The sequence below is a fragment of the Numenius arquata genome, chromosome 1 (genome assembly GCF_964106895.1).
Source record: "Numenius arquata chromosome 1, bNumArq3.hap1.1, whole genome shotgun sequence".
Lineage (NCBI taxonomy): Eukaryota > Metazoa > Chordata > Aves > Charadriiformes > Scolopacidae > Numenius > Numenius arquata.
In genome coordinates, this window is record NC_133576.1 from 73857618 (window position 1) to 73885432 (window position 27815).

Below are 27815 nucleotides of genomic sequence, written 5' to 3' on the forward strand. Positions count from 1 at the left end.
CAGAAAATGGTGGGGTGCGACCGCACCCCTTCTCCTGTGCCGTTTTTATGAGACGCAGAGCCCGGCCACGGCAGAAATCCTGTCAGGCGCCCGTCTGCTCGGCCCGGCTGTCCCCACAGCCCGTCCTCCCCCGGAGAGAGCCGTTCAACGGCCGCCGCCGCGGGCCAGGGGGCGGTGCCGGGCACTGAAGGGGGCGGGGCTCAGGTGACGGACATCCTTCCCACGCCCTTAGCCGGCTGCGGGTATTCCTGTTGCCGGCGTGCGGCGATGACGGAGGCGGAAGTAGGTCGGGGAGGATGTAGCGGAGCTGACAGCGGCTGCGGTGACGGTGCCGCCATCTCCCCGCCCCTGCAGCCGGCCGGCTCCGCCATGGAGGTAACAGGGAAGGGGAGCTGTCGAAAAGGGGGGGTCCGTAGGTTGTTTCGAGTGGTCGCCGTCAGCCCTGTCAGCCCTGAGGCGACCGGCGCCGCCCGTCAGGCGCGACCGGCGCCGTCGCCTCAGGGCCCCGCCGCCGGCTGCTGTCTATATCTGAGCTGCGCCCCTTCTGCTAGAGATTCAGTGCTTCTGTTCGCTGAAGTGATCGCAGCTGAAAACGTATTTTGATGCGGCTTAGTGTGATTAGGGTTGGGGATGTCTAAAAGCTGCACGCTACTTGGAAAATCTCTGTTGGTAATGGTTGTTACTGCCACGGTTTGCATCAGTCTAATATATATTGCGTTTCTACATCGGTCAGGCTTCCTAAGGGTATAAGCTATTGCAAAACTAAAATACACAGAGCATACTAGACTGTGTCCTGAAGACACCTTAGTGTAGATAAAGTGGGTTTTAAATTAAATAAATAAATATATAGGTAAAGTATGGAAGCATACCCCAGTTTCAAAATGGTAGAACAGAAACTTGTGAATCCTTGCACGATTCAGTGTTCACAGAACCATAGAATGGTTTGGGGTCGGAGGGACCTTAAAGATCATCTAGTTCCAACACCTCTGCCGTGGGTAGGGAAGACCAGGTTGCTCAAAGCCCCACCCAGCCTGGCCTTCAACACTTCCAGGGAAGAGGCATCCACAACTTCCCTGGGCAACCTGTTCCAGTGTTGTGCTTAGCAGTTTACTTACTGTCTCCACTGGCTTACAACTTGGGTCCGCCTGATCAGTGAAAAGGTTAGGGTGTTTTTTACTAACTAATTTTCCTTATTGTTCTTCTAATTCAAATGGGTGAAACCCTCTACATGAGCTGCTTCTAGTTTCTGTTACCAGACCAGCAAAACTGGATGTATTGTCTTACATGATATGTGGTTCTGCCTCTGTGTGTGTTAGCTTAAAGGAGAGTAAAAGTAATTGTAGATTCATCTGACCTTACTGTAGTCTGGAGAGACATATGCTACCATTTTCTAAACAGTACATGCAGTTTGTTGTTCTGAATTATACTGTGTAAGCATACTGCTTGTAGTGACAGTGTTTTGCTAATTGCGGTGCTGAAACATTAACAATGTCAATGTTGGCAAAGTTCTGCATAAGAAGAAAATCTGAAACTTAAACTTTACAGTTTTATTTTTTTAATGCTGTATTTATATTTAATGGGCACATTATTTTCTATTAAGTTTGCTTTTGCCATCTGAAAAAAAACACTAGCCCATGTGATACAGAGAGATATAACTAACTGCGTTTGTCCTTGGTCTGTACTTGAACTCATATTTCTAATGATGACCTTCCTCATTATCTGTATCAGCTGTTCTCTCTAAATTGTTAGTGATTCTCCATTCCAATACTGGTTAGTTCCAGTTTGTTTTTTCCTTACTTTCTATTTTAAGGGATATTTTTGTCAGAATAAAGAGAGTAGCAAAATAAAAGTGAAGGTATGTGTGCATACGTATACATATACATACACACAAACACCTAGATATATAAAAGTACAAATATTTATATATATACCCCTTCACTTTTATACACATAAAATAATACGAAGGGAAAAACAGGGTAAAGGTCAAAGCTTGGAAGTGCTACCCTTAATATATTGGAAGTCTGTTCCATTTTCCTTTGACCCATCTTAGTTATGTATGTTTCCTCATGTTCGTGAGTATAAGTAAGCGTATCTCTCACAAACCTCTGTAAAGTATTATGGAGTCTTCCAGATAAGCTCTGTGGAAGTTTACAATAGGAGGCATGATGCATGTATGTTAGGAGTAGGGAGCCCAAAATTTGCAGAGCCTATTCAAATAAGTTTGTCAGGCCTGCAGGTTTAAAAAAAAACAAAAACAAAACAAAACAAAAAAAAAAAAGGTGGGGAGAAGGTTATATCTTGTTCAAAAGAGTCCTGTCTTTACAGTCTTTTTAATTATATTTTTTAGACCAACAATTCTAGCAATAACCAGTGTGTTTAAGAAAGATGAGGGGTATATGTAGTTCAGAAGTTCCCAAAGTTTGATTTAACTTCTACTCCTCAACAAGATGTTTTGGTTTTTTTTTTGGTCATGTCTTGTTTTAATGAGTCTTTTAAGAACAAGATAGTGAGTCACGCCTTGTAAATAAAACGATGTTTCAGTAGTGTATCAGTCTAGATGTCAATTCAGTAATGAAACCATAAGATCATAATGGTTTGGAAATCAGGGTGGGTTTTTTGGAGTTTTCTATTCTGCTGTTGTATTGCACTAGTTACAATAGTTCTCTATCAATTTTTTTTCTGTTATTCTTCTGACTACTCCTACAAATATATTTTTAATTTTTTTCTTGAGCTTTCACTATATGCAGTTATCCTCAATGTTTGCAGACTTTCAATTAGTTCCATCGGTAGTCTTACATTAAAAAGTTCAGTTACTGCAGATTATGCTTTATTTTGTTGTAGGTTCAAGATGCTGGGCAAGAGATGGTGGCATCTTCTGTCACACCAGGATCAGGCAAATCAAAGGTAATCAGGCCTCACAAATCTAATTTATTTGATAGCAGCAGTTGAAAGGGTTACAGTTTAGCATGGGAGCTGTGACTAATAGGAAGACATAAAGGTATTTTTAAACAGTTTCCTGTCTTCTAGACTTCTTGACAAATTGATTTATAAACACGAGGCTAAAGCGTTTTGGAAAACATGGGGAGAAAAATCTCTTATTGATATGTTTACTTCCTGTTATAGTATCTGATAAAATATTAGTAGCATCCAGTTTTGGCAGTAGTCCGTTTCATAACGTACACGGACTTCTTTGTGTATGTTGGAAGCAAATTTAAACAATGTCAGTGTTAGGTCAGCATGCTATTTTCAAAACATTGTTCAAATTATATTACTGAATTGTAACCTTTCCCAACTGACATTTCCTGTCTAACTGATACTGCCCAATTGTGTGCTCTTGAATGATTTTGGAAAAATACATAATTAGGAGTAGTTTCTGTTATTGCACTTGAAATAACAGAATTGGGTAACAGAACAGCAGTAACTTGGGCTGTTACTGTTCTTGCGAATGTGTGGTAAGACAGTTTCTTGCCCTAAAATTTAAATACTTGGAAGTCGGATACTAAAATGCCCTATTTTCTGTTTACCTCTGGGTTAGAAGAAGTTGTTTTCTCTAATGTGTGCTTTTTTACAGCTGGACACATTGCCCAAAGAAGATCTCATCAAGTTTGCAAAAAAACAAGTGATGCTGATGCAGAAAGTAAAGTCAAGATGTACAGGTACCTTACTGAAAGAGAACAATTTCTGCCTTAATGCTGGGTACTGACATTTCCTAATATCACTGCATATTTTTGCTAGATAGGTTTACATTCTAGGCAAATTGCAGAAAAAAAAATCTAGGCTATTTCACTATTTTTTGTGGGGGGATAAGGAACGAAGTCCTTAGAGAAAGTAAGGGAAGAAAAGAAGCATTGCTTTAGTCAGGTATTAAGTTAATTTTGATCTGGCAGTATGGCATGGTGGAACAATGTAGCTTGTGCAAGAGTTGAAGTGGGAATTGTCATTGTCTGTTCCCCGTGTTGGTTGCAGGGAGATACTTGTTGCTGTTCAGGAAGCACATGGGAGGGGGAATGTCTCTGATAGATGATTTTTTTTTTTTTTCATAATTAGTACTGTTGTAGAGTACAATTGCTTCCTTAAGATAGGTAGCTACTTGATATTTGATTACTTACTTCTTTAACAAGAAATTGTAAAATATACCAAACAAACTTTTCTGTAACCACCTAGGAGTATCCTGTATAAATCTGTGCTCTCATGTGCTGCCCCTCTCCTCTCTGCTGTCCCTTTTCCTCCAGTGGCCCAGTACTTGGACTGGTGTCACTTCCCCTTGTTGGGCGTTACAGTTACAGTGACTGTTGGTAGCTGCCCAGGGAAACAATAAGGATAGGAATGGGCTATACTAGGCTTTTCCTCACTGGGGTTATTCATACAATCTCGTTCTTCTACCTGCTGCCTATTTTTAGAGAACTAGTAGGAACTGAGTATCTTTTCTTTGGCTTAAATTGATCATGAAATAGAAGGTAAGACAATCATCAAAAGAATTTCTGTCTGTTGTCCCTCTTCCCAAACAAGGAAGCTTTGTTTCCTCAGGAAACCACACTGAATGTCAGGACTGGAGAAGTAGTACTGAATGTTCCCTCCCATTAGGCCTTTTTATCGCTCAGTAACAAACAAAAATTGATGAAGTAAAAGGTATCTCTGATCTGAATAGAAGTGTTGTTATGCACTGGATTTACTAGTGGTTTGCTACTGTTGTGGAGCATCAATTCATGCTGTGAAATTTCTATACTTTAAGAACTAGAGAAAGAGATTGAAGAACTCAGATCTAAAGCAGCTGCTGGAGGAGCTGATGATATTATTCAGGTAGGAATACGTAATGGGTTTCTAATGTATTACATAATGGTAGCTGAAGTACATCTACAGACATAAGTTGGCAAATAGCTTTAAAACTGTTATTCAAATTGAATGTAATCAATTTTCAGGAATTCAGGACACTTCCTAACATCTTTTTTTTTCTCCTCCCTCCGCATCCTTACTCCACTTCGCAGAAAACACTCTCAGTTCTGTGAGGAAAAGTACAGAGTAGCGCAATTTCCTCAGCAAGACTTTTTCCTTGTGTATCTGGTTAGACAGGCTTTTGTTTGTTTTTAGAATGACCACTGTGGAAACACTTCAGCCATTTAGAAAACTTCTGAGACAGTCATTTGATGAGATCAGAAACACATAATTAAAGCTGCATGTCACAAGAAATACTTTTAGGAAAGTAACTGGAATTTTTTTAAGTGGCAAGAACGTCTGTCTTTCTCAAAGTAAAGATCATAGACAACGTATGAAAGTAAAAATTGGTATTTTTAGGAGTTTAGGGGGGGAATTTATCAACTGGAAAATTGTTTTTAATAATTTGGATGGAGATTTCTTTTCTACAGAAGTGGAGCTCCCTGCCCCCGCCCCCACCTCCTGATGACAAAAATTAGCTGATCAGAAATAAAATTTTGAACAGAACCTATTACTCAACATCATTGTTTTAGTCTACATATTCCATATCTGTCATATTTGGGCTGAAAGTGACTTTCAAAATCAGACCGATCTATTTCATTGGAAAAAAAAAGTCATGACTAACATGTGAGGTCCTATGGTCTGCAAAAATTGTTTAGGCTTCCATTGTTAAGAAATCCTTGTTTCAGTGATATTTCTCCCTTTAAATTAGGCTCTCACAGAAAGACTGGATGTTGTACTTCTGGAAAAAGCTGAAAGTCAGCAGCAATGTGTAGCTCTGAAAAAAGAAAATACTCAAAGAAAGCAAGAAGCAGAGGTACTGAAATAAGCAATAGAACATTACTAAAATTTTTCAGAATTATGTTTATCTTTATTTTCTAGTTATGCTTGTTGTGTTTTTCACTTTCATTTGAATCTTTTTCTTCACTTACCTGTGTTCTGTTTTACCTTAAAAAAAAAAAAATAAATCTAAAGGCTTTATATGTTAAAGCGTATTTTCTCTGGACCCTCTAATTTACAGTTCTTATAGGATTGACAATAAATATAAAATTCTTATATGCACCAGCTAGATCCACAGCTGTTCAAAAAGTCTAATGCAGAGTCAGTGCAGATACTTAAAAACTATAGCAATTTTTAAAACTAAGGACCCCTAAATCTTCTAATTCATTATTGTAAACAGGGTATTTGGAAAATCTGTCTTTTAATTAATAGTATTTAATAACTTTCTTGTTTGTTTAGGCTGCAGTGGCTAAGACAGAAGAATTGCAGAAGCAACTGGAGCAATCAAGTGTTGACTCTGTGAAAGAAATAAAATCTCTGAAGAGTGAATTAGCAAATGCACAATGCAAACACAATGAGGAATTAACAAAGCTGAAAATGGAATTAGAGGAACAAGTGAAGAAACAAATGGGGCTGATGGAACAGATTCAATGTCATAGCAATAGTCAAAAAGAAGTTAAAAGATTACAAGATGATGTCCAAAGGATTAAATCTACTTATGAGGAGCAAATTTTGGGTCTGAGCAAGCAGTTGGAAACTGTGAATGAAGACAAAAACAAAGAAGTGACAAATCTGCAAGAAACTATTAAAAGCAACTCTCAGTGTTACCATGATGAAATCAAAAATCTGAATGAAGAGCTTAAAAAATTAAAAACTGCTCATCAGGAAGAGGTGTCAGAGTTGATGCATCGTATTGAAATATCATCTAAAGAAAATGAAGAAAAGCAAAATCTGATAAGTCAGTTACAGCATGATTTGGCAGAGGAGAGGTTAATAAAAGATAAAAATGCGAAGGATGAAATGTGTGCTCATACTGAGCAGCGTGAACGTGACTTGAAGCAGCCGAGAGAAGTATTAACTGAAAATGTAGAAAACAAGATAGATGTTGTACATACACAAGAACCCTGTGTAGAAGTGAAAATGGAAGAAAAGATTAGGCACCTGGAGTACAGTTTAGCAGAGCTCCAGTCCCAACATAGTATACTAAAAGATGAGTTAACTTACATGAGTAATGTTAAACTAAAACTGGAAGAGGAAATCCATCACATAAAGGATGAGTACTTCCATGAGCGTGAAGACTTGGACTTTAAGATAAATGAATTGCAGCTTACTAAAGAAGATTACTGTTGTGTAATCGAAAAACTAAAGTTGGAGCTTCAAGCAGCAAGACAGCACTGTGAAACCGCTGTAAAAGGGCATAAGTTAGAGATTCAAACTCTGATAGAACAACATAAGAGAGAAATTTCTGAACTAAACGAAACTTTATTATCTGGTTCTGAAAAAGAAAAAATGGCATTAGTTTTTGAAATGCAGGAACTTAGAGAACAACTTGAAAAGGTAACTCAGGAGAAAGATGAAGCAGTGTCCAGTTACGATAGCCTGAGAGAAACAATGGAAACTCTACAAACTGAGCTAGGGGAATCTGCTGGAAAGATCAGCCAGGAGTTTGAATCAATGAGACAACAGCAAGCATCTGATGTCAGTGAACTGCAGCAGAAACTCCGAGCTGCTTTTAATGAAAAGGATCTTCTTCTTGAAACTGTGAATCGCCTCCAGGAAGAAACAAAAAAATTGTCATCTAATCAGCTAGAGATAGAAGAACTTAAATGTAAAATTGTTACTCTTCAGGAAGAGAATAATACAATAACAAGTTCCATTGACCAAAAAGAGACTGCTGTGAAAGAACTGGAAGAGAAGATCATTGCTCTTACTGATCAAAACAAGGATATTTTAAATGAAGTAAAATGTTTGGGTGAAGAAAGAGAAACCCTTCAAGAAAAGTGCAAGCAAGAACACGGAAAAGTTCAGGAACTTCAGCAAGAACTAGATGTTGCTAACCAGTACAATAGTGACCTGAAGAAAAAAATGGAGGAATTAACAGAGAGACTGAACGAAGCTTTAACTAGGAAGAGTGAAAATGCTCAAACGCTAGAACAACTGGAAAACCAGATTGAATCTCTGATGCGTGAAAAAGAGAACCTTTCATCTGAAGCATGTGCTCTTCATGAGGAAAATAAGAAAATCATTCAGGAAAAAGGCAAATTAAGTGAAGAGCTGGAAAAGATTACAGCTGAAAAAGAGGGTTGGTTGGTGTTGAAAGAGCAGTCTGAAAACCTAGAAAAGAAACTACAAATGATGACTGCAGAAAAAGACCACATATCAACATTACTTGAAAGCGAACAAGGGCACAGATCCCTTGTAAGAGCTCAGCTGTACCACTTTCTTGAGCAAGTGGGGTCCAAAATTTCAGATTCTAATGAGGAATATGATTCTCTTAACTTGTTACAAATTGCAAATGAATGTTTGGCGAAAATGAAAGAAGAGCAATGTCTTGCTTTACAGAACGAGGAGAAAGTTCGTCATTTGCAACGGGAAGTTGAGAGACTAGAGGAAGAAACTGCGGCTCAATATACAGAACATAGATCCCTGATTGAGGATTTTGAAAAAGAAAAGGCTCTTTTGAGAGAAGAATTGGAAGGAGCATTGTCTGAAAAAGAAGCACTTCAACGTGATATCCAGGAGCTGAAGAATGCCAGTGAAAAATCAAGGATTGAAAATCAAGATGCTTTAACTAATATTGAAGAGATCACTCAAAAACTTGCTTTTTATGAAAGTCAAATGCAAGAACAGCAAAAAGGATCAGAAAAACAAGACGACTTAAATTTCATTCTGGAACAAAAGGAAACTGAACTTAGAAATGTGAAAGACGAACTGAGTTCTCTAAAGGTTATATTTTGTTATTGAAGTATACAGACTAAACCTCTAAAGTCTTCAGAATTAAGGTTCAAAAAATACTTTCAATTCTCTCTTCTTTTTTTTCCTTGGCCTGAAAGTGAGTTTCCTTTCTAGAAAGCACATGTTTCTGAGTTTCCTAGCACCTCAAACCCCTCTCCTTTCCCCCAGGAAAAAACAATGAAACAAAACCAATCATAATCCTATTTTGACAAAAGTTGCTGTACTTGAACCTCGCTTCCTATCAATACCCCTCAAAGTGATCATTTAACTAGATGGACTAACTGACCTCCTAATATTTCACCTCTAACTTTCTGTGGCTCCATCTCAAACCAAACTCCTGCTTGATCTGCATTAGCTACTCCTAACTTCAGGTCCTGGGAATTGATGGTTATGTAAAACTGACAGCTGCAGAATTAATGATCTCCCATTTTTTTTGTCCTTGGACAGGATGGAAAGCAGCTGTTAAAAGGTTGGAATGTTTTCCTTTAAACATAAGTATGCTTTTCAGTTACCAAGCTGATATGAAATTGCACATAAAGACTTTCTTGGTAGTAAAAATGTAGACACATTGCAGCTGTAGCTGAAACTTCTGGTGGCTTGTTAGGGGAAAAACAGGTATCACAAAGAAATTTTTGTAATGCTTCTTATATCTTTGTTTATAATACAGAATTTAATGGAGACAGTGACTGAGAAAACTGATCAACAGCCTTCAGTAGCAGAGCTTCAAGAAAAAATTGGTATCTTTCTCACTGTTCTTTTTTTATGTAAACAGTTTGAGGGTTTCGGATTGTTAGTTTTTCTTTCTCTGCATAATTGTCCTGTATTTCCTACAAGCCGAGGAATGCAGGGAAGTAGATATCAATGCAACTTCCTACAATATTCCTTCCATTAGGGATTTAAAAATATTGTTAGAGATCATAAGTGAGTTATCATTTGATATTTCTTAAGGTTTTTTCTTCCTGTGTACATTTGGCTTCAAATGTAGTGGATTTCATCTTTTTTTTTTTTTTTTTTAAAAAATGGGAAGTAGTTGTGTGAATAAGAATCCCTAAGGCTGCCAGGAGGAGAGGAAAGCAATACTTTGCCAAAACAACTGTTGCCTTGTTGTAATTATCTCAACACGTTAGAAAGGAAAATGGTTCTGAATTGTTACAACTGTATGTAGAAGTAGCCAGGAATGTGTCTCTTAGTGTTAACTGTGATGGAAGCCTCTGAAACAGGGAAAGATTGTCCCTAAGTTGTCTGTGCAGCTGGATGTTTTAGCTTCAAATTAAATTTAAATGCTAAACTGAATGAAACAGTTGTACATTTCTCCCTGCTTTATATTTTGTTTTTGTTTTAAGTCATGGTGGTATTTGTGTTCTAATTGAATTTAATTTCATTTCTTGGGGGAGAAGAGAGGAGTGTTTTTTTAACTTTCTTACTTATTTATTTTAGAAAGACTGGAGAAAGAATCTGAAGAAAGAGGAGAGAAGCTAAATAAAATAAAGGTTGTCGCTGTGAAAGCAAAGAAAGAATTAGATGCCAGCCGAAAAGAGGTACCCTGACTGCTTCTTAATATGAAGAATATTCTGCATGTGGGGTACTGTTTTAATGACACACACTTCCTTTTAATAAGATGCAGGCACTGAAGGAGGAACTGGAGTTGGTTCGATCAGAAAAAGATCAATTGTCTGCTTCAATGAAAGATGTCATTCAAGGAGCTGAAAGCTATAAGGTAAGAATAATACCATATTTACAAAAAACAAGTTATCTGTCAGAAAGTGCTTTGCTTTTGAAGCCTAGCCTGGATACATGTTGCTATTTGCTTGCACAAGTATGTTCGGCAAACAAAATTGTGTTAGTCCTGTTTAGCACCCAAATCAAGAAGTGTAAGGTTCTAGTAGCAGAACTGTGCAGCTGCTGTCAGAAGAAAATAAGGCAATTCATTTCTAGTGGATGGTATTTTTAAATCTTCTAGATCTAGCATCATGCATATCAAACACTGTGTTGCCGAGACAAACTTTGTGTTGCTGAGGTGAACAAGTCCTGTGAGGAACAACTGAGGGAACTGGGGTTGTTTAGCTTGGAGAAAAGGAAGCTGAGGGGAGACCTTGTCACTCTCTACAACTGCCTGAAAGGAGGTTGTAGCGAAGTGGGGGTCAGTCTCTTCTCCCAAGTAACAGGTGATAGAACGAGAAGAAAAGGCCTCAAATTGCACCAGGGGAGGTTTAGATTGGATATTTGGAAAAATGTCTTCACTGAAGGGGTTGTCTAGCATTGGAAGAGGCTGCCCAGGGAAGTGGTTGAGTCATCATCCCAGAAGGTGACGTGGAGATGTGGCACTTAGGCACATAGTTTATTGGTGGACTTGGCAGTGTTAGGTTTACACTTGGACTTGATGGTCTTAAGGGTCTTTTCTAACCTAAATGATTCTATAATTCTATGACATCCTTGGGAGTATTGCAGTCATTCTTGTCCCTCCTCCTCCCCCCCAAATACAAGAAAGAGATTGGTAACCTGAAGTGATTACAGTGGAGGGTGACTAGGATGGTCCAGGGACTGGAATACACAATATGCAAGACTGAGAAATTACTCAGCCTGGAGAAGGCTTCAAAGGGACCTAATAGCTGCCTTCCAGTACCTACAAAGACGTTGTCAAGGCAATAGTCAGGTTATTAATGGTGGTGCAAGATGATAGACAGTAGTCCTAAACTGAAATGTGAGATTCCAACTGGATACATGAATAAACATTTTTACCCTATGAGGATGGTTGAGCTTTGGAAGAGGTTGCCTGGAGGTGTAGTGTCATCTCCATCCTTGGAGGCAGGACCTTGAAAAGCCAGGACTGGACAATGCTCTGAGCAACCTGGTCTGATCAACTGTTGACCCTGCTTTAAGCAGGAGGTTGAATGTAGACCTACTGAAGTCTCTTCCAACCTGAATTATTCCAGAATTGCATGAACTGAAAAGGGTTTCTCCCAGAGCCTGTAAGGGAAGGATAGCTTTAATTTTATTCTGATATTTCCGATGTTGCAGTGAGACAATTCATATGCTGAAGTATTAGGAAGGTAAGTAAACATCTGAAGTATAGAAAATGCTTGTGCAATGTGTATTGTAAAAAATTATAATTTTGTGTTTGTATGTGTTAAGAATCTTTTGATGGAATACGATAAGCAAGGAGAACAGCTGGATTCTGAAAAAAGCAGAGCAAGTAATCTTGAACGTCAGATAGATGACCTTACAAGACAGCTACAGATGTCATCCCAGCAGGTCAGTTCAGTATGTGTGTTTGATCTATTGATAATTACAGTAAAAATTATTTTACTTATCAAGTGTAAGTTTTATTCATGTGATTGTTACTATATATAGTTTCATAACTGAAGTGTGTTTTGGATAGTGACTTACCTGGGCTGTGACAAAGGTAAATATGTCTAGAATGTCTGTTTTTTTCAATAGAAAGGGTTTAATTTACCCCAAGTCAATTCACAGAAAAGAGCAAACGATCTACTCTGGCTTAGGTCAGACGTTAAACTCTGCTGCATGTACCAGATATAAAAACAAAGTCTCAAAATTGCCCTATTTTCTCTGATTTCACACCTACACTTCTCAAGAAGTACATAATATGTTATTTAATGAACAGCGCTTAGTCATACTAAATTAATTATGGTTTTTGCGTCTTTCACAAAGATGAGACTTCAGGATGCATTGTGGAGTACTGTAGTGGCATTTGGTCGAAGATGGTAATTAAAACAGCTGTGAGACACTTTTTTGCAAAGCTAACTGAAATGGGTTTGAGATTTAGGATTTGAACTCCCAGGCTCCATACATGATTACACTGAAGATCCACCTAGGTCATCATTTCCTTATAAATGGAAGCTGTTAGTGAAAAGCAGAGGAAGAAATGACAGACAGTAGCATATATTCTGCTGATTATGCAGACATTGAATTTTTTTAATTTCGTTACAAAATATTTTGTAAATAAAAAAAGCACTGTTTAGGTAATTGGCACTTCTTTCACTTAGGTAATTCTTTCATTTATACTTTATTCTTAATCTGCATAATAGAGACTGAGATAAAACATTGAAGGTGCCAAAATTGAATCTGTTAAAATCATTGCAAAAATAGCCCAGGTACAGGAGGAGTTCTTACTATGTACTGATACTGTGTCATTGAAGGCTTGGTGGTGCTGCAGTTAAATCTTTTCTAGGAATAGCATTTATTTATAAATACAGCAGCTGTATGTGAAGTGAGGCAATAAGTACGTGAACCTTGCCTATTATTGTGGGAGAAAGGCATAAATGTTGGGATGGGTTTTTTCGGTTTCTTGTAATTTCAATTGTAACCAAATTGTGCTAGTGACTTTAATTTGGCCTATTTCTTAATCTGGTTAAAAGCAATTAGGTGGACAAGGTTTATCTGTAGGAGTGCTGTTTGTAAGGGAGTTGGATAGAAATCAGTGTTTGTTTTTTTAAATATAGACAATATCTTATCTGTCAGTCACATGCAAATTCAGCTTGCTTTTTTCTTTCCACTATGATCATTTCAGCATGATCAGTTACAATCTGCTAATGAAGACCTCTTGGCTCGTGTTGAAACACTGCAACATAATGCGAAGCTGCTGGAAGCTCAGATACTGGAGATACAAAGAGCCAAGGCAAAGGCTGACAAAGAACTAGAAGCTGAAAAGCTTCTAAAAGAACAGAAAACAAAGGTAGAGATGGCAAATGGGCTGAAGCGTTATTTTCACTGGATGTGACTTCTGCTAGACCTTTGTAAATTGTATGGAACTTGTTCTATAAAAAACAGTCCCTTCTTGTTACTGACTCTGTCTTATTGAAGGAACTTTGTGAGACTGTCACTTAGAGTAAACTGGGGGTTGTTACAGAATGTGAAAAACACTTCATAATCTTCTAGGGTTTTCTTTGTTTCCCAGTGATTTCCTAAAAAGAAAGAATGTTATCTTTGTACAACCAAAATGTGTGTGTCTAAGTGTAAATAGATGCTGACATCTAGTTTGAAATTGGACTGCAAAATTGAGAGGTATTTAAATTTCAGGAACATAGTGGTGCTCTCCGAGAAATGGAGGAGCTTCAGATGCAACTTCAGAAAGAAAAGAAACATCTGCAGAAAACTATGCAAGAACTGGACCTGGCCAGAAAGGTAGAGTTACCATTCATGTTAGTGCTTAACAGACTACCAAAAATTTTGGCTTATTTGCTGTGTTGAATGCCTCCCTTTCTGTTCCTTTTTTAAAGCTCAAGGTCTGCAAAAGGGAAAACATGAGGGTTTTTACCCCTGGTTTTATGTTTGGAGAGCTGATGTGTACTTTTGGTTTTGTGTTTTTTTTATTTTTTTATTTTTTGTTTGTTTGTTTTAGCTTGGGTTATGTGATCTGTCATGAGTAGAAATAGGAGTAGAATTCAGATGTCTGGAGCACTTGTATGGTGCACGATTCAGAAGCTGCCCTTATTGTAAGGACTGAAGATGACAGAAACTAATATCTGCAAAATACATACTGGTAAAACTTTTAAAACTAGCAACAGGTTTTTCAAAGTCTATGGCTCTTGTTTGAAAACAGATAATTTACTGAGGATATGGAAACCTGATGAATGTGTGTTGCTTGTGGATATGGATAGTAATAAAGTTTTTGTTAGCTGGGCAATATAGATTTTTAATATAATTTTTTTAAAAAAGATTGTTAGTAGCTAGGGCAGATTGTAAGCTGAAACTTGATTGTGTGTAACTTACAGGATGCTCAAAAGAGTACACTGATGGATATGGAAATAGCTGATTATGAAAGGCTAGTAAAAGAACTTAATCAGAAGATTACTGATAAAGACAGCAGAATAGAAGATCTCGAACAAGAGACGGGGATTCAGAAACAGAAGCAAGAGACCCTACAGGAAGAAATAAGTGAGTAAACTATAAAGAGCAGGAGTCTCTATGGTATAGTTAGTAAGGATAAAAAATACAATTCACAAAAAACTCAAGTCAATGAGTGAGACTAAGATTTGCAAGGAATACTAATTAGTTACATAGTCAAAATTACTTTTCCATTAAGGAAACTTTACTAGGTTATCAGCGATTTGATCTTGTGTTCAACATATAAAAAACAAATTACCTGCCTGATAAACTGTGTTTCTTACCTGATTAAGTTAATCATAAGTTCTGAAAGTCACTGACTGACAGGGGGTTCCAGTCTGTCCTACCGCACTCATAAAACTTCTTAGTTAGCATGGGTTAAAAAATTCATTTCTTCTTATCCTTAAGTGTAAGTCTTAAAACAGTTTCATTTATTAGAAGATCTTTGTGATACCTAGGGGTCGGATACTAAACTGACTGCAAACTACTTGTTTGCAGCTCTGAAGAAGTCTATCAGAATTTGCTTAAATATTTTCCAATACTTTTAAAGAAATATAGAAGGGAAGTTTCCTTCGTGTATAACTGCTGTCTTCTGCATTAGAGTCACTTCAGTCAACTATGCAACAGGATGAGGAAAGAAATGCCAAGATAAAACAACTCCTGGTGAAAACGAAAAAAGAACTGGCTGATTCAAAACAAGCTGTAAGTCCAGATGTCGATGACTGACTGTATATTCCATTTTTAACCTGACTTAAACGGATCAGATGATAGCTGAACTTTTAAGTTGCTGAGATTTGGGGTTCTTTAATAACCAGATAATTTTATCATGCAGGAAAATGACCATCTGATGTTGCAGGCATCATTAAAAGGGGAACTGGAAGCCAGTCAACAACAAGTGGAAGCCTATAAGGTAAGAAACCTCACTTCTTTTTTAATATAAGGTTTCTTATTTAAGTAATAAGGATGTGATTTGTACTGGGTAGATGGAATATAGGCTTAAGAATGAAAAGGTGTTATTTTTATTTAGGTACTTGTTCTTTTTCTTAAATGAGTTTTGTCTGTTTGCTCCTTACCTGAATATTTCCCTTATAGTGTTGATTAAACAGCTTTACCCTTTCTTGCTGCTCTTTCCTTTCCCTTTCCACCGGAAGAGGACTGCGTAATTTGAAGCTTGTAACTGGGATATGTTTTATAGCAATTTCTATAAAAATGGTAGTTGCTCAGTTTAGAAACAAAAGCATCAGCATCATCAGAAATCTCAAGTGTTGTTCGTCTGTATGAATGTTGTTGGTTGGACAGAATAGAAATTGAATGGATTGAAAGGCAGCAGGGAGGGGGAAGGGAGAGGGGTTGGCTTTCTTAAATGCTGCTGCCTTACCACTGTAATTTTCTCTTCAATTCTGTCTTTTAAAAAACACGTTTTTTTAATTATGTTGTAACTGATGTCTATTTTTTATTGGATTTTAATTTTATTTTCACCAGTTCTGTGCAGAAATTACTATAGTAGAATCCTATGTGCTCTGTGGCACATCCCCTTGGAGAGGGAAGTAAAAATTTTGTCACAGTGAAGTTTTCAACTGACTTTTTCAGATTCAAGTGGCTGTACTAACATCAGAAAAGCATAAAGTTCAGGAACACCTGCGAACTTCTTTGGAGCAACACCAGCGTACGTTGAGTGCTTACCAGCAAAAAATTGCAACCTTGCAAGAAGAGTGCAGAGCAGCCCAGGTACTCTAGTGGAAGAAGTAATGTCAGACTTTTGAGAGGAGATTTACTGCACTCTGTCTGGTTCTGTTTGTGGGTCTTTCACTCTTATCTTTTTGTCCGTCAAGAACTGGAAATTATCCCAGTGCTTAATGTATTTGAGTGGTGTAGATGACAAGCCAGACTCTGTCCTCGTTGTCTTGTATCACTTGTGGTGGAACATCCGGACTGCGCTCTTATATTTCCAGTAGGGAAAACCTTGTGGTGGTAGTGGGGAGTCAGAGTTCATTTGAGATGATCAGCAAGTATACACTGAAGGGGGAAAAAAGAAGTCTTTAAAGAAAAGGAGGGAAGAACAAAGAGAAAAGGAATATAACTTGCTCCTACAAAAACAGATAACACATAGATACCACTAAAAAAACCCGACTGTGAAAAATATATTTGCAAGCACCTTTTAATATGCTCCTATATGAGCAGCTTCTTAATTGGCAGCTGAGCTACATGTGAAACTGGCACTATTGCCGAGGTTTTTATTTGGTTTTTTTTGTCCATATTACAGTGTGTTAGATGTTCCTGGAATCTAATGTTTGCATTGGAGACAGACAGATTCAGAATATAGTATGACTGTTATATTCAGACTATCTTTATGGAAATTACTGCACCACACTATGGCAGCTTTTATATGATAGGTGTGCTTCCTGCAAATAACTAACAGTTGTACACAGCCTCTCAAAAAAAAAACCCCTACATTTTAAATAAGTGAACTGAAATGGACAAAGTTTGTGGTTGCTGCTAGAGGAGGCTTGCCTGAGTTGTACTGGTAGATACGGGTCATGGTTTTACAAATGCAGTCTTCATAACTGGGGGGTTACAGTACCTATCCATGGTGGCTTGCTCCTTGATGTTGTGAAACCAGTACGGGTGTAGCTCTTCCGTGATGGCATGGCTTGAAGCTGTTGGAAGATTAGCCTTCCTCTGTAGGTGCTCTACTTCTAGAAAATAGACATTAATACAAGGTTATTAACAAAGGAAAATTCTGCCTGAAGGAAAGGTGGACACTAAAGCAGATACTGGGTTAGAAGGCAAAAGTCGTGCTGACAGTTAAGGCTGTGTACCTGAAGACTTACGACTAGTCTCATTTACATAGTTTGACAGGAAGAAAAGAGAAGGATTAATTTAAAGAAAATGCCCACAGATCTTACAGACTCCAGAAAACCTGGAGCAGTGGCTAATCATTGTGGAATTTTAGTCACCAGTTCAGCTGAAGAGAAACATTCCAAAATCCTCTCTGGGAGACAGGAGCATTTTAGTCGTCTCAAGGATGACTAATGAATCTATGAGCTTCTCCTAAGATCCAAGAATGAAATCTTCATCTGTGTTTTCTTAGAGGAATACAACATGAGTACTTGAAGAATGGGAATAATCTTTGCTGTATAGTGTACAGGCAAGGATGAAGCTACTATATTGTGAGGTAATTTTCTGTATTTCACAGGAACTCATGCATCAGCCAAATTTAAAAGAGAAGGGAGACCAAACATTCTTACAGTCAACTGGAGTATTATATCTTGTGCTATGTGTTGCTATTATTACAAGCCTGACTTAGATCCTCAAAATTACGCATAACTTTAAGGCATACCAGATTTTTGTCACATGGGTAGTATAAAAGGAAAACAGAATTGCCCTTTTTTATCCTTCGCCTTTTCTTTCATTTACAGCTGTTTGATAGAACCCTTTGCTTGTGAATCTCTGAATGCAATTTGCGAATTTGCAAGTATTCTTTCTTTTCTTGAATACTGGTGTGTTGAAGATCAATGTCTCTTTATAAGTTTCATGTTTTATGATATTCAATTAAACTCTAAAGAAACATGATCTATTATGGTAGTCACTATTTTAATTACCCATTTAAAAGAAGAAAATGCAACAGGTGGTTCATAGATTTTTTTTTTTCAATATAAGATGCATTTCATTTTAGAGAAATAAGGGAGGAATAGTTAATAGCGTAGCTTCATTAATGTTTTTTTTTTGTTACAGGCTGAACAAGCATCTGTTACTTCTGAATTTGAGAGCTACAAAGTTCGTGTCCATAATGTTCTAAAACAGCAAAAGAATAAATCTTCTTCTCAGACTGAATCTGAGGGAGCCAAACAAGAAAGGTAAAACTAACATTTTTATATGCATACAAGAAAAATACTGATACCCGAGTATTTGAGCTTGCCTGTGCTAATTGCTGACAAACAAGGGAGCTCCACTATTTAACTCTTTGCTCCAGTAAGGAAAATATCAGAAAGGAGGCAGTTTGCTTCCCCAGTTACTTTGGCTTTTAAATAAAACAAATACAACTATTTATTTCTATAAATTTTATCTGATCTGTAATCTAGCTGTGGCTCTGCCTATTTGAACAGAAGAAAGATAAATTTCTACCATGGTGGTACTATGTTAGTTTCCAATTCCTTGATTTGTCTTTTTTAACATTTGTGTTGATTATCTGTTGTTACAGTCAGAGGGAGAAGTAAAGTGTTAGGAAGATTCTTGTGATTCTCATGAGCAGAAATTACCCAGCATGTTCTGTGTAAACTTGATACGTCATTTTCTCTGACATAAAGTATTGCAGCGAAGTACCATTTCCAACTAAGAAGAAAAGAGCAGATTGGTACTGTTCAGCTGAGCTCACTTTGAACTTTTTCAGGAAGGAATGGTTTAATTTAAATATTGTTGTCTTATCTAGCTGTTATATGAGGAAAGACTTGAAGAAAAAGAAAAGTGTTATACTGCCAAAAGTTCCCTGAAAATCATTTAAGTATAGGTGTAAGCCAGGTAAATTCAGATTCACTTCAGAAAATGTCTGAATGCACTTCAAAAGGAGATCAGTTTCTCTGAGTTATTTTCATAAATTATTGATAGCTGTCCTTGGTGACAGACCAGACATTTATCTGTGAGATGTCATTTCTGACACAGATCTGACACAGAGTACATGCAATTGCTGCTGAAAGTCCACCAGAGGGAGACTTGTACTTTGTTAGAGGACTCTTGTTTCATGGTTTGTGTGCGGTTTTTTAGATACATCTACCCCTTTTCTTTGAAGCAAGCAAACTGCAAGAGCTGCACTTCTTTGTCTCTCCCTTTCGCAGAATTTTAAGAAGTTCTGGTATTGTTAGGTTTCTGTGAAAGAGGGCCACTTTAGAAACAAAGTGGACAAGTAATCAAGCAACTAACAGATGACAACACTTGTAAATAATTTTTTGGTAACTATCAACTCTAAGGGTTAATGAAATATACAGTTCATGAGATAATGGAGTTGTCTGCATATATAAATACAGAAAGCATAAAAGGAGAATGTGAGACTTTTTCCTCCTGGTATATCTGATTTTGATTTATTTCTGACTTTCAGTTCATCTGTTTTTATGGACTGATGTTGCTTTCTAGTCCTTCACTCAAAATCTCCTCCAACCATTTGTCACCTCTATTCACTGTCATTGAACTGATGTGCATTTAATAAGCAAAAAAAAAAAAAAAACTTCCACCACTTTTAAGGAGTTGTTTCTCCCATCTGCTTCCCACATATTATTCTCCTTCTGTCTTGTTCCTCCAAACCAGCTTGAAGTAGAAAGTGGTAGCGTTGCATTTTCTACCCCAATAGTTAAGTTCACAGCAGTTCAGATGAGATGTGATAAACGTATTTGTACCTATATTGAAACACTGTCAGAACTTTCCTAATTTTTTCTGTTAAAGTCACATTTTAAGATTTATTTTCTTTTTGGTCATGGTGATATATTGATTTAATTAATAAATAAGCAGTTTAGATCGCCTATCCAAAATGTTGTAGGTATATTATAGGTTCTGAAATTATAATTCTTCTAAAATGTATGTTGTTTATTTCTTTGTTCCCCTGTAGAGAGCAGTTGGAAATGGTGATAGATCAACTTAAAGTTAAGCTGCAAGATGCTCAGCATAATTCACAGATGAATGCGTCTGAACTCCAGGCATTGCAGTCTGAACACGACACCCTGCTGGAAAGGCACAATAAGATGCTGCAAGAGACTGTTGCAAAAGAAGCAGAACTCCGTGAAAAGTATGGTCTGCTGATGAATATAGATATTTATTTTGGGTGACCTTTAAGGGCTGGGCGCGTAGTGGCCTGTAACTATACTTCCAAAGAAAGGGCACAACTCTTGAGAAAGGTAAAGGAATTTTCAGAAGGATTGTTCACTATTTTTCATCAGCCTTCAGAAGTTTCAACAATGAAAATGAAGTAGTAGCTGATCAGGGAATTCGAGACTTCTGCAAGCCTGTTAAGTATCAGATCTAAAAATTAACATTTTTTTAAGCAAGTTGACTGTTTTTAAATCCAGTACTCAGCACTAAGTATGTGTTGAACTGCTCAACTAAATTTTTAGGGATGTTTCCTATTAGAAAATAAGGTAGTGAAATGCAGAGCAAACAATTTCACTGACAAAATATCGAGTCCTGCACCCACCTTTTTTGCAGAAAGTACTGCTTTTTAAGTCTATGCTTGCCACAACCTTAATCTGCTATTTCTTTCAAAATATATTTTGAATATTTTCAAACAAATTTCGATATATTTTCAGTATTTTCAAATTCAATCTGTTTAATCTATATCACTTCTTGAAAAATCACATAAGTACCTAATACTTGAGCTCTTCAAAAAGAGAAGACAAGGAAAGAGCCTATTTAGGGTACAATGAAGTTCATGTGAAATATTCATTAGAAATTACAGCTTAGTATTAGGAACTGTTGACTTCTTGTCTCTATTTTTGTTCTGTTTTATCTGTTCCTGATAGCCACGTGATGATTCATTGTAATTAACTAAATTGTCGTTGTGCATTTTTCTGGAAACAACCCATATCACAGTATAGGTTCCCTTTGTACCCAGAGAGACTAGCTCCTTGCTACTCTGGCTGTATTTTTTTGTATGCTTATAAGGGCAAGTCCTATGCTTAGTCTTTCCATACATGCACTTGTTGCTTGTGACAGTTTTGTCTTGCTTCTGGAGTACCTCCAAGCCAAGTACAATTGATGCGTTACTGACATTTTTCTTACTAACAACTGCAGTCTTCTGCCCTCTTTTGCACTGGAAGTTGAAGCTTAAAAAAATTAAATTAAACTTACCTTCTTGAAAACTTATGTTTTTGGAAGTGCTGCATAAGTGTTTGGTAAATAAATGTTGAAGGAACTAGAGTATAAGGCAAGTGATGTATAAGGCCCTGTACGACATGTTGCAACTCTGGAATTTAAGAATGTTTAGACCCCAGTGGCTCTAATGCTTTTATTTTTTCCCAAAGATGTCTGGATTTTGTGTTCTGAAGTAGAAATCAAGAGTTTATAATAGCTCAGTGCATTCATATGATAGGGAATAAGTCTAACTTTCTCAGTCTTAGATTTTCCCTCTAAAAAGAGGAATTTAAATGGAAAAAAGTTGCACGGTCATTCTAAGATAGTCATGTACATGAAAATTGAAAAGTACTTCAAAAATATTGAAATGTAAAAATGACTGTTTGCTGTTTGTTTCTTACATTTTGTGTATCCTCTGTTTTCAGGCTTTGCACAATACAATCTGAGAACATGGTCATGAAAACAGAGCATGCCCAGGCTTTAAGTCAGCTGACAGCCCAGAATGAAGCTCTCCGGAACAATTTCAGAGATCAGGTCAGGAACCTGCAAGAAGAGCACAGGAAGACAGTAGAGACACTTCAGCAGCAACTGTCCAGAGTAGAAGCTCAGCTCTTCCAACTCAGGAATGAACCAAGCACTAAAGGTGATTTTCAGTTGTAACACCAGGTTTTCTTGGGTTGGATACAAATTTGTGTACCTGAGTCTGAATCTAAAACATGCTTACGGTGTGTGGTTCTGTAATACAACAGAAACTTTTTCTGGAGAATTTGCAGCATGCCATATCAATCCACTGATACCAAGTAAGGAACACTTTTCGTCAGGCAGTTGGGAACTAGATGATCATTTTATGTCCCAACTGGAACTGTTCTGTTACATTCTAGAATCTGCATCACTGTTTATCTCTTCTGCAGTACCTGCATTGGTGGACAGATGGAGGGAAATTAATTTGTAAATATTCAGTGCTCTTCCTATTAGTTTGTCTCAGATTTTGGATCATACTGGGCCTCTGCCTCCAGTATGAGGAGTAAAGAAAAGTGTACGGAAAGCTATTTTAAGAATTTTATTGGTATACTTGCTATGTGATCCTTTTTCTAATTTAAGATTTTCCTGGGTTCAAGCTCAAGTGCTATTTTTATATCTGTAAAGTTACTAATTAGGGTGTAATTGGATGTTTGCCAAACAGCAGTAATGGTTTAAGAAGTTACTCTTCCCATATGTTACTGAAGCAGCAGGATAGTGCATGCAGTATTAGAACAGAACGATTTACACCTCCTGCGGGCCTGGTTGAAAGAAAAGCTAATTCTGTTTTGCATGAAAAACATTTGACACTCTTCTCATAGCTACGAGACATCTTTGGGGAGAGTTGAACGAAGGTTTCATAGTCACTGAAATAAAAATTGCCAATCAAGCTTGGATTTAGAAACAGGCTGTGATTGGAATGGTCATTTGGAAGTGAAAGGCTGTATTTTCTATTATAAATGTTATGTGTGTGTATCTGGCTCTCTTTCCTCCACCTTTCCTCCCCTGCTTTTTGAAGACTATTTTATGTACTGCATTCCATTCTGAAACGGTCACACCTGTGAAATAGCTCTACCAATTTCATTCTGATGACAAACATCAGTAAGTATCTTTCAGGTCCAGCTGTTTCAAATCCAGCAACGAAGAACTTAAGAGAACGACGAAACACTGACCTTCCTGTTCTCGATGTGCATGCTATAGCGAGGGAAGAGGGAGAAGGTATGGAAACAACGGACACAGAATCTGTCTCTTCAGCCAGCACCTACATACCATCCTTGGAACAACTTCTGAACTCCCCGGAAGCAAAACTTGGTAGGTGGAACACGTGGCTTTTTGAAGCACTTGCCTATATAAGTTGTAGAAGTTTGTGCCCTCAAAATATCTGAGAACATTGTGTTTGCATTCTTTTAAGCACAAGACACAAGTCTACTTAAGAGTCACTGAGTTTACACTATCCTGAATTTCTGTAGGAGTTTTGTCCTTGAGTTAAGGACTAACAATGAAACATTGCTACAGGTTTTAGTGATTTAAAGATGTTGTATTTGTGACTTTCTGTAGGGAAAAGACAGGATGAGCAAGTCAATGAATAGTTACGGAGCTCTTTGTATTCTGGACTAGTCTCTACTAGAAACAATTAAGTGCTGATTTAACTCTCATTAATAAAGTGATAAAATGTATGTTCATCTTAATGTGGATTATTAGAATGGATATTGATTCACAGGTTTTTTCTTAGGGAAACAAAAGCTAGCATGAAGAACAATGTTCTAAGAGTCCCCCCAAAAAGTAGAAAAATAAATGGTAGCATCTAATCATGTTTGAAAAGTCTACTGAACCCTTTGTGGAGAACTGTTGAAAATCTCCATCTATGGGTAGGAAACAAGGGGTAAATTAAAACCATGTATCTTGACGTACTTATAACTGATTTACCAATCCCCTTCTAATATACTTACATATACAAAAATAGATCACACAACAAGCATGCAGCAGCAGCAATGATGCTTGTTAATTTTTGCAGTCTGACTTTGCAGGGATTTTGTTTCTAAGAAACTACTTTAATCAAGTCCTAATGTTAGGTTAGTGTACAGTAGATCTAAGTGCTTTTCCTTCTCTGTTTTCTTTTCCAATTAATTGCAGAACCATCCCAGTGGCAAACAGAACTCACTAAGGATGAACTGATTCAGAAACTAAACACAACAGCAAAGAGTGCTGATCACTTGAATGAATTACTTCGGGAATCAGAAGCAACCAATGCAATCCTCATGGAACAAATAAAGGTTAGCAGACATCCAGGATATATGGGGACAGCTCTAATTTCTATGGTCTGTTTCTTAGACCAACTCTTTAACACCAATATATTTCAGAAAATCCCAGTGTATAAAAATTTGGTGGTGCAAAACTTTATTCTGGAAGGTTTTTTACTCCACAGGACTAATTAGCACTTCCAGAGTTGACTACAGTGGTTTTGGTTTATTCCTTATGGTTTCTAGTTGGAGTCTGAGGGGAGAGTAAAAGCTGCTACAAAAGAAAACCTCAAGAGTCTGGAAGTTTAATGTTTAGTAAAGTGCCTTTACTGTTTTCACTTAAATAAAAGCAGTAAATCCCAAGGGAAGTATTGTCTGGTTTCTCTTTCTGTAACCCCTTTTACTGCTCTTAAGTTAAAAGAAGATACTTGTTTAGAGATACATGTACTAAAAGAGTTTGGTTTAATTTGGTTGTAACTTCCCGAGTTTTCTTAAAACATTTTTGAAGTTAACATATTCTCTAAACATGCTAAGGTTTCTTTTAGTAAATGTTTCTTAATGAATGATAATATAGTTAAAACTTGGATCCGCGCTGCTTATTTAACTGTTCAATTCTTACTCCTTTTGACTACTGCACAGATCATTATAATAATAGTATATATGTTATATGCTATATATTATATATATAATAATAGCATTAATAAACACTATTTCTGGACAGCTTTATCAATGTTCAAGTTTCACTGGATTTTAGTCCAGGATGTGTTGCTATGCACACATTGTTCTTATTGAAGCAAGCTGCATAATTCGATTTTAGCTCTTCAAAAGACCTTTGTTCAATTGCTCATTATATGAAGCAAACAATATTGCATATTTTTTCCCCTCACCTGCAGCTTCTTAAGAATGAAATACGAAGGTTGGAAAGAAATCAAGAGAGAGAAAAGTCTGTGGCTAATCTAGAATACTTGAAGAATGTTCTATTGCAGTTCATATTTCTAAAATCAGGAAGCGAAAAACAAAGGCTGCTCCCAGTAATAGACACCATGTTGCAGCTCAGCCCTGAAGAGAAGGGGAAGCTAGTTGCAATTGCCCAAGGTAGGTGGTGGTCAAAACTCTGTTGCAAAAAAAGGAAAAGTGGAAATAAAGGCAACTGAAGTTCTGTGCTTTCTTTTACGTAGACCTTTGAGGAGAAACAAAGCTTAGCAGCATAATGCCGGTGAGCTAGCACTAAAGCCGTTTTGCTCTGTTGGGAGGTTACTATTCAGTTTTCAGAAAACAAAACAAATACTCAAAAATGTAAATAAAATTCAGAAGAAATTATATTTTACCTTAAACATACGCATTTAGGAAGATGATAGTAAGTTGTAAAAACATAATGTGTTTATGTTTTGAGTAGAGTTAAAGATTTCTGTCAAAACAACCTTAAAATAGAGGTTACTTTAAGTTAATTACTTTCTTGGCAGATGTTCTGAAAAGATAAAGTGGTCTTCTCAAGGCAGTACTGCAGACTTTAATATTAGTTGCAGTACATTAACTTTTAAAATCTCTTCAAGAAAACATGCTTTTTGTTTCAGAAATAAAGGAACTAGAGAAGGAAAGAAAAAGAGTTAAGTCTTTGCAAGAAATTAACTCAAGAGCTGATTGAATAATAGTGTTCTGTCTCTGCTTCAAATACTCTTTGAGTGTTTGTCCCCTTAGAAACACTTTTCAAGGTATTGTCACTCATCAATAACAACCTGCAGCTGCTTGTACTTCATGAGCAACTGACCTATACTTTATTTTAAAATTAATATAAAGAGTAAGTACTGTGTGTATATATAAGCTCTTAAAAGTTGTGAACAAAATCACATGAATGCAAAGAGTGGCAAAGTACTATTTTCCACGCTAGGCTTTGCATTTGGAAAGTTGAGATGTAAATTAAGTCCATAGCATTTTGATGTTGTTGTGGCATTCTAGTGAACACCAATTTGGATTTCTCTGGAGAAAGGTGATAAATGGCCTCTTTAAAAATCCTTAAAGTACCGAAAGCAAAGTGGGCTTGGTGATAAAATCCACGAATACATCGATGGCGGCCCAAGGGTGAATATTGAGTGTTACCTCCTCAACAAGTTTACGAGGACAGCATTTGTAAAAGGACAGAGATGGGGTGTGGCAACAGGTCATGTAACCAAATGATGCAATGTCTAATGTAACAAACTTAGTTTAAACTATGTTTTTCTTTCTCCTTCAGGTGAGGAAGAGAGTACCTCCCGGCCCTCTGGGTGGGCTTCGTACCTCCACAGCTGGTCGGGACTTCGATGAGACAGTGGAAATGCTGACTCTTTAAACACATTCCACAGCTGTAAAAAGACAAATCTTAATGTAGAAGAACAATCTATTGCTGTTGTAGCACTGAATGACAGGTTTTTATTTTTGTGTGTTACTTTCAGCTTTTTAGGCTCTTCTAAGAAAGAAGCCCTCAGTAGCTCTGAGAGACTGTCCTATATTATGCTTTGGCAGCAGTGAACTGTTCATCTTGTAAATGTTAAAGCTGATGATCAGAAATATAAGTGACAAATTAATTGCAAATTGCTTGGAAACAGAATTTGACAAACCTGTGATGGTTCTTTTGTTACTGATTTAAAAACTTGATCTAATATAGTAACTGGACTAACTAGACTTTAGACTGTTGAAGTGTTTACAGTTTCTTTCACATATTTTTGTCAGCTCGCTAATCTGTATGGTTAGTGTTATTCCCTGCACATTGAAGAAATTAAAATGGAGTTATTTTCTCTCTAGTGATGCTTACAAAATGTAAGATCATTAAGAAACAGAAATGGCATTTTCTGCTTTGACTTGACTCAATTTTTAGCCTTGGTTATATTTTTTTATTATTATTATTTTTGCAAAAAATATGAAGGCAATGGTCCAGAAAATGTAGAGAGCGCCTAAAACTATATGAAATAGAATGCTTGGCATATCCAGGGCATGGTACTGTATTAGAGATTAGTGGCATCTGTGGAAATCTTGAGACAGTACTCCAAGAATCAGAGGTCATAAGTGAGCAGAAACTTTGGGAGAAAGGGCTTAAGCTATGGCTTTTTATCCTGACGTTGGAAGCTTGTGTCCAAAACCAGGAAGAAATGTTTCATTACTGTAGCGAGGCCTGTACTTTGATGAAAAGACTACTCATACTGACTTAGTCGTATTGAAGACACTAAAGGAAGAATGTGAGTCCGTAGGTCAGACTCCTAACAGTAACTTCTGAGGGAAAAGGACAGAGCTTTTGCCAATAGGTGCATCTTTTAAATGTTCTAATGATTGAAGATGTCATACCCTTCTCTCACTTCTCTGTGTTTGCACATGTCATTTGCACCAATCTTTTGCACAGATGAAATAATCTCTGTTCCAGGTTATTCAACAGAATGTTTGATTTTCTTCAAGTAAAATAAAACTTTGACATAGAATTACTACTTCTATTATCAACACAGCACCTTTTTTTAGCCTCAGTCTTTTTTCCTTTATAGTCTGTGCTGCCTTTCACCATCTTAATTTATTTGTAAGTTATTAAAATGCAAACATGTTTTTAAACTCTGCTTACTTTCAAGCAGAGTCTTTCCGTCTCTTTAACTCGTATTTTCATGCTCTTTGTGCTGTTTTACAGAGAATCATTCCCTGATGTACATGCCAATACTAAATAGTATTCTCTCCCTATCTACCTTAGTTGAGGCC

The 27815-nt window shown here is 37.1% G+C and overlaps 1 protein-coding gene across 1 annotated transcript; it reads left to right on the forward strand.

The window, feature by feature from the left end:
* The first annotated feature begins 267 nt into the window (after nt 1-267).
* Nucleotides 268-27567, forward strand: GCC2 (GRIP and coiled-coil domain containing 2). Its single transcript, XM_074153846.1, has 23 exons — nt 268-375; nt 2842-2904; nt 3572-3656; nt 4733-4800; nt 5645-5749; nt 6172-8658; nt 9335-9404; nt 10105-10205; nt 10286-10384; nt 11800-11919; nt 13196-13360; nt 13705-13809; nt 14400-14562; nt 15113-15213; nt 15344-15421; nt 16102-16239; nt 18247-18368; nt 20108-20284; nt 21771-21988; nt 22981-23175; nt 23998-24137; nt 24998-25199; nt 26335-27567. The coding sequence occupies exons 1-23, from the start codon at nt 268-270 to the stop codon at nt 26403-26405; spliced, it is 5181 nt and encodes a 1726-aa protein (XP_074009947.1). The 3' UTR covers nt 26406-27567.
* The last annotated feature ends 248 nt before the right edge of the window (nt 27568-27815 follow it).

Bases quoted from the DNA above. Each gene is read 5' to 3' on its own strand.
- GCC2 (XM_074153846.1), top strand. From the start codon at position 268: ATGACGGAGGCGGAAGTAGGTCGGGGAGGATGTAGCGGAGCTGACAGC. The intron at 15,214-15,343 runs GTAAGTCCAGAT...TTTATCATGCAG, and splicing joins TGGCTGATTCAAAACAAGCT to GAAAATGACCATCTGATGTT. The intron at 20,285-21,770 runs GTATGGTCTGCT...CTCTGTTTTCAG, and splicing joins GAAGCAGAACTCCGTGAAAA to GCTTTGCACAATACAATCTG.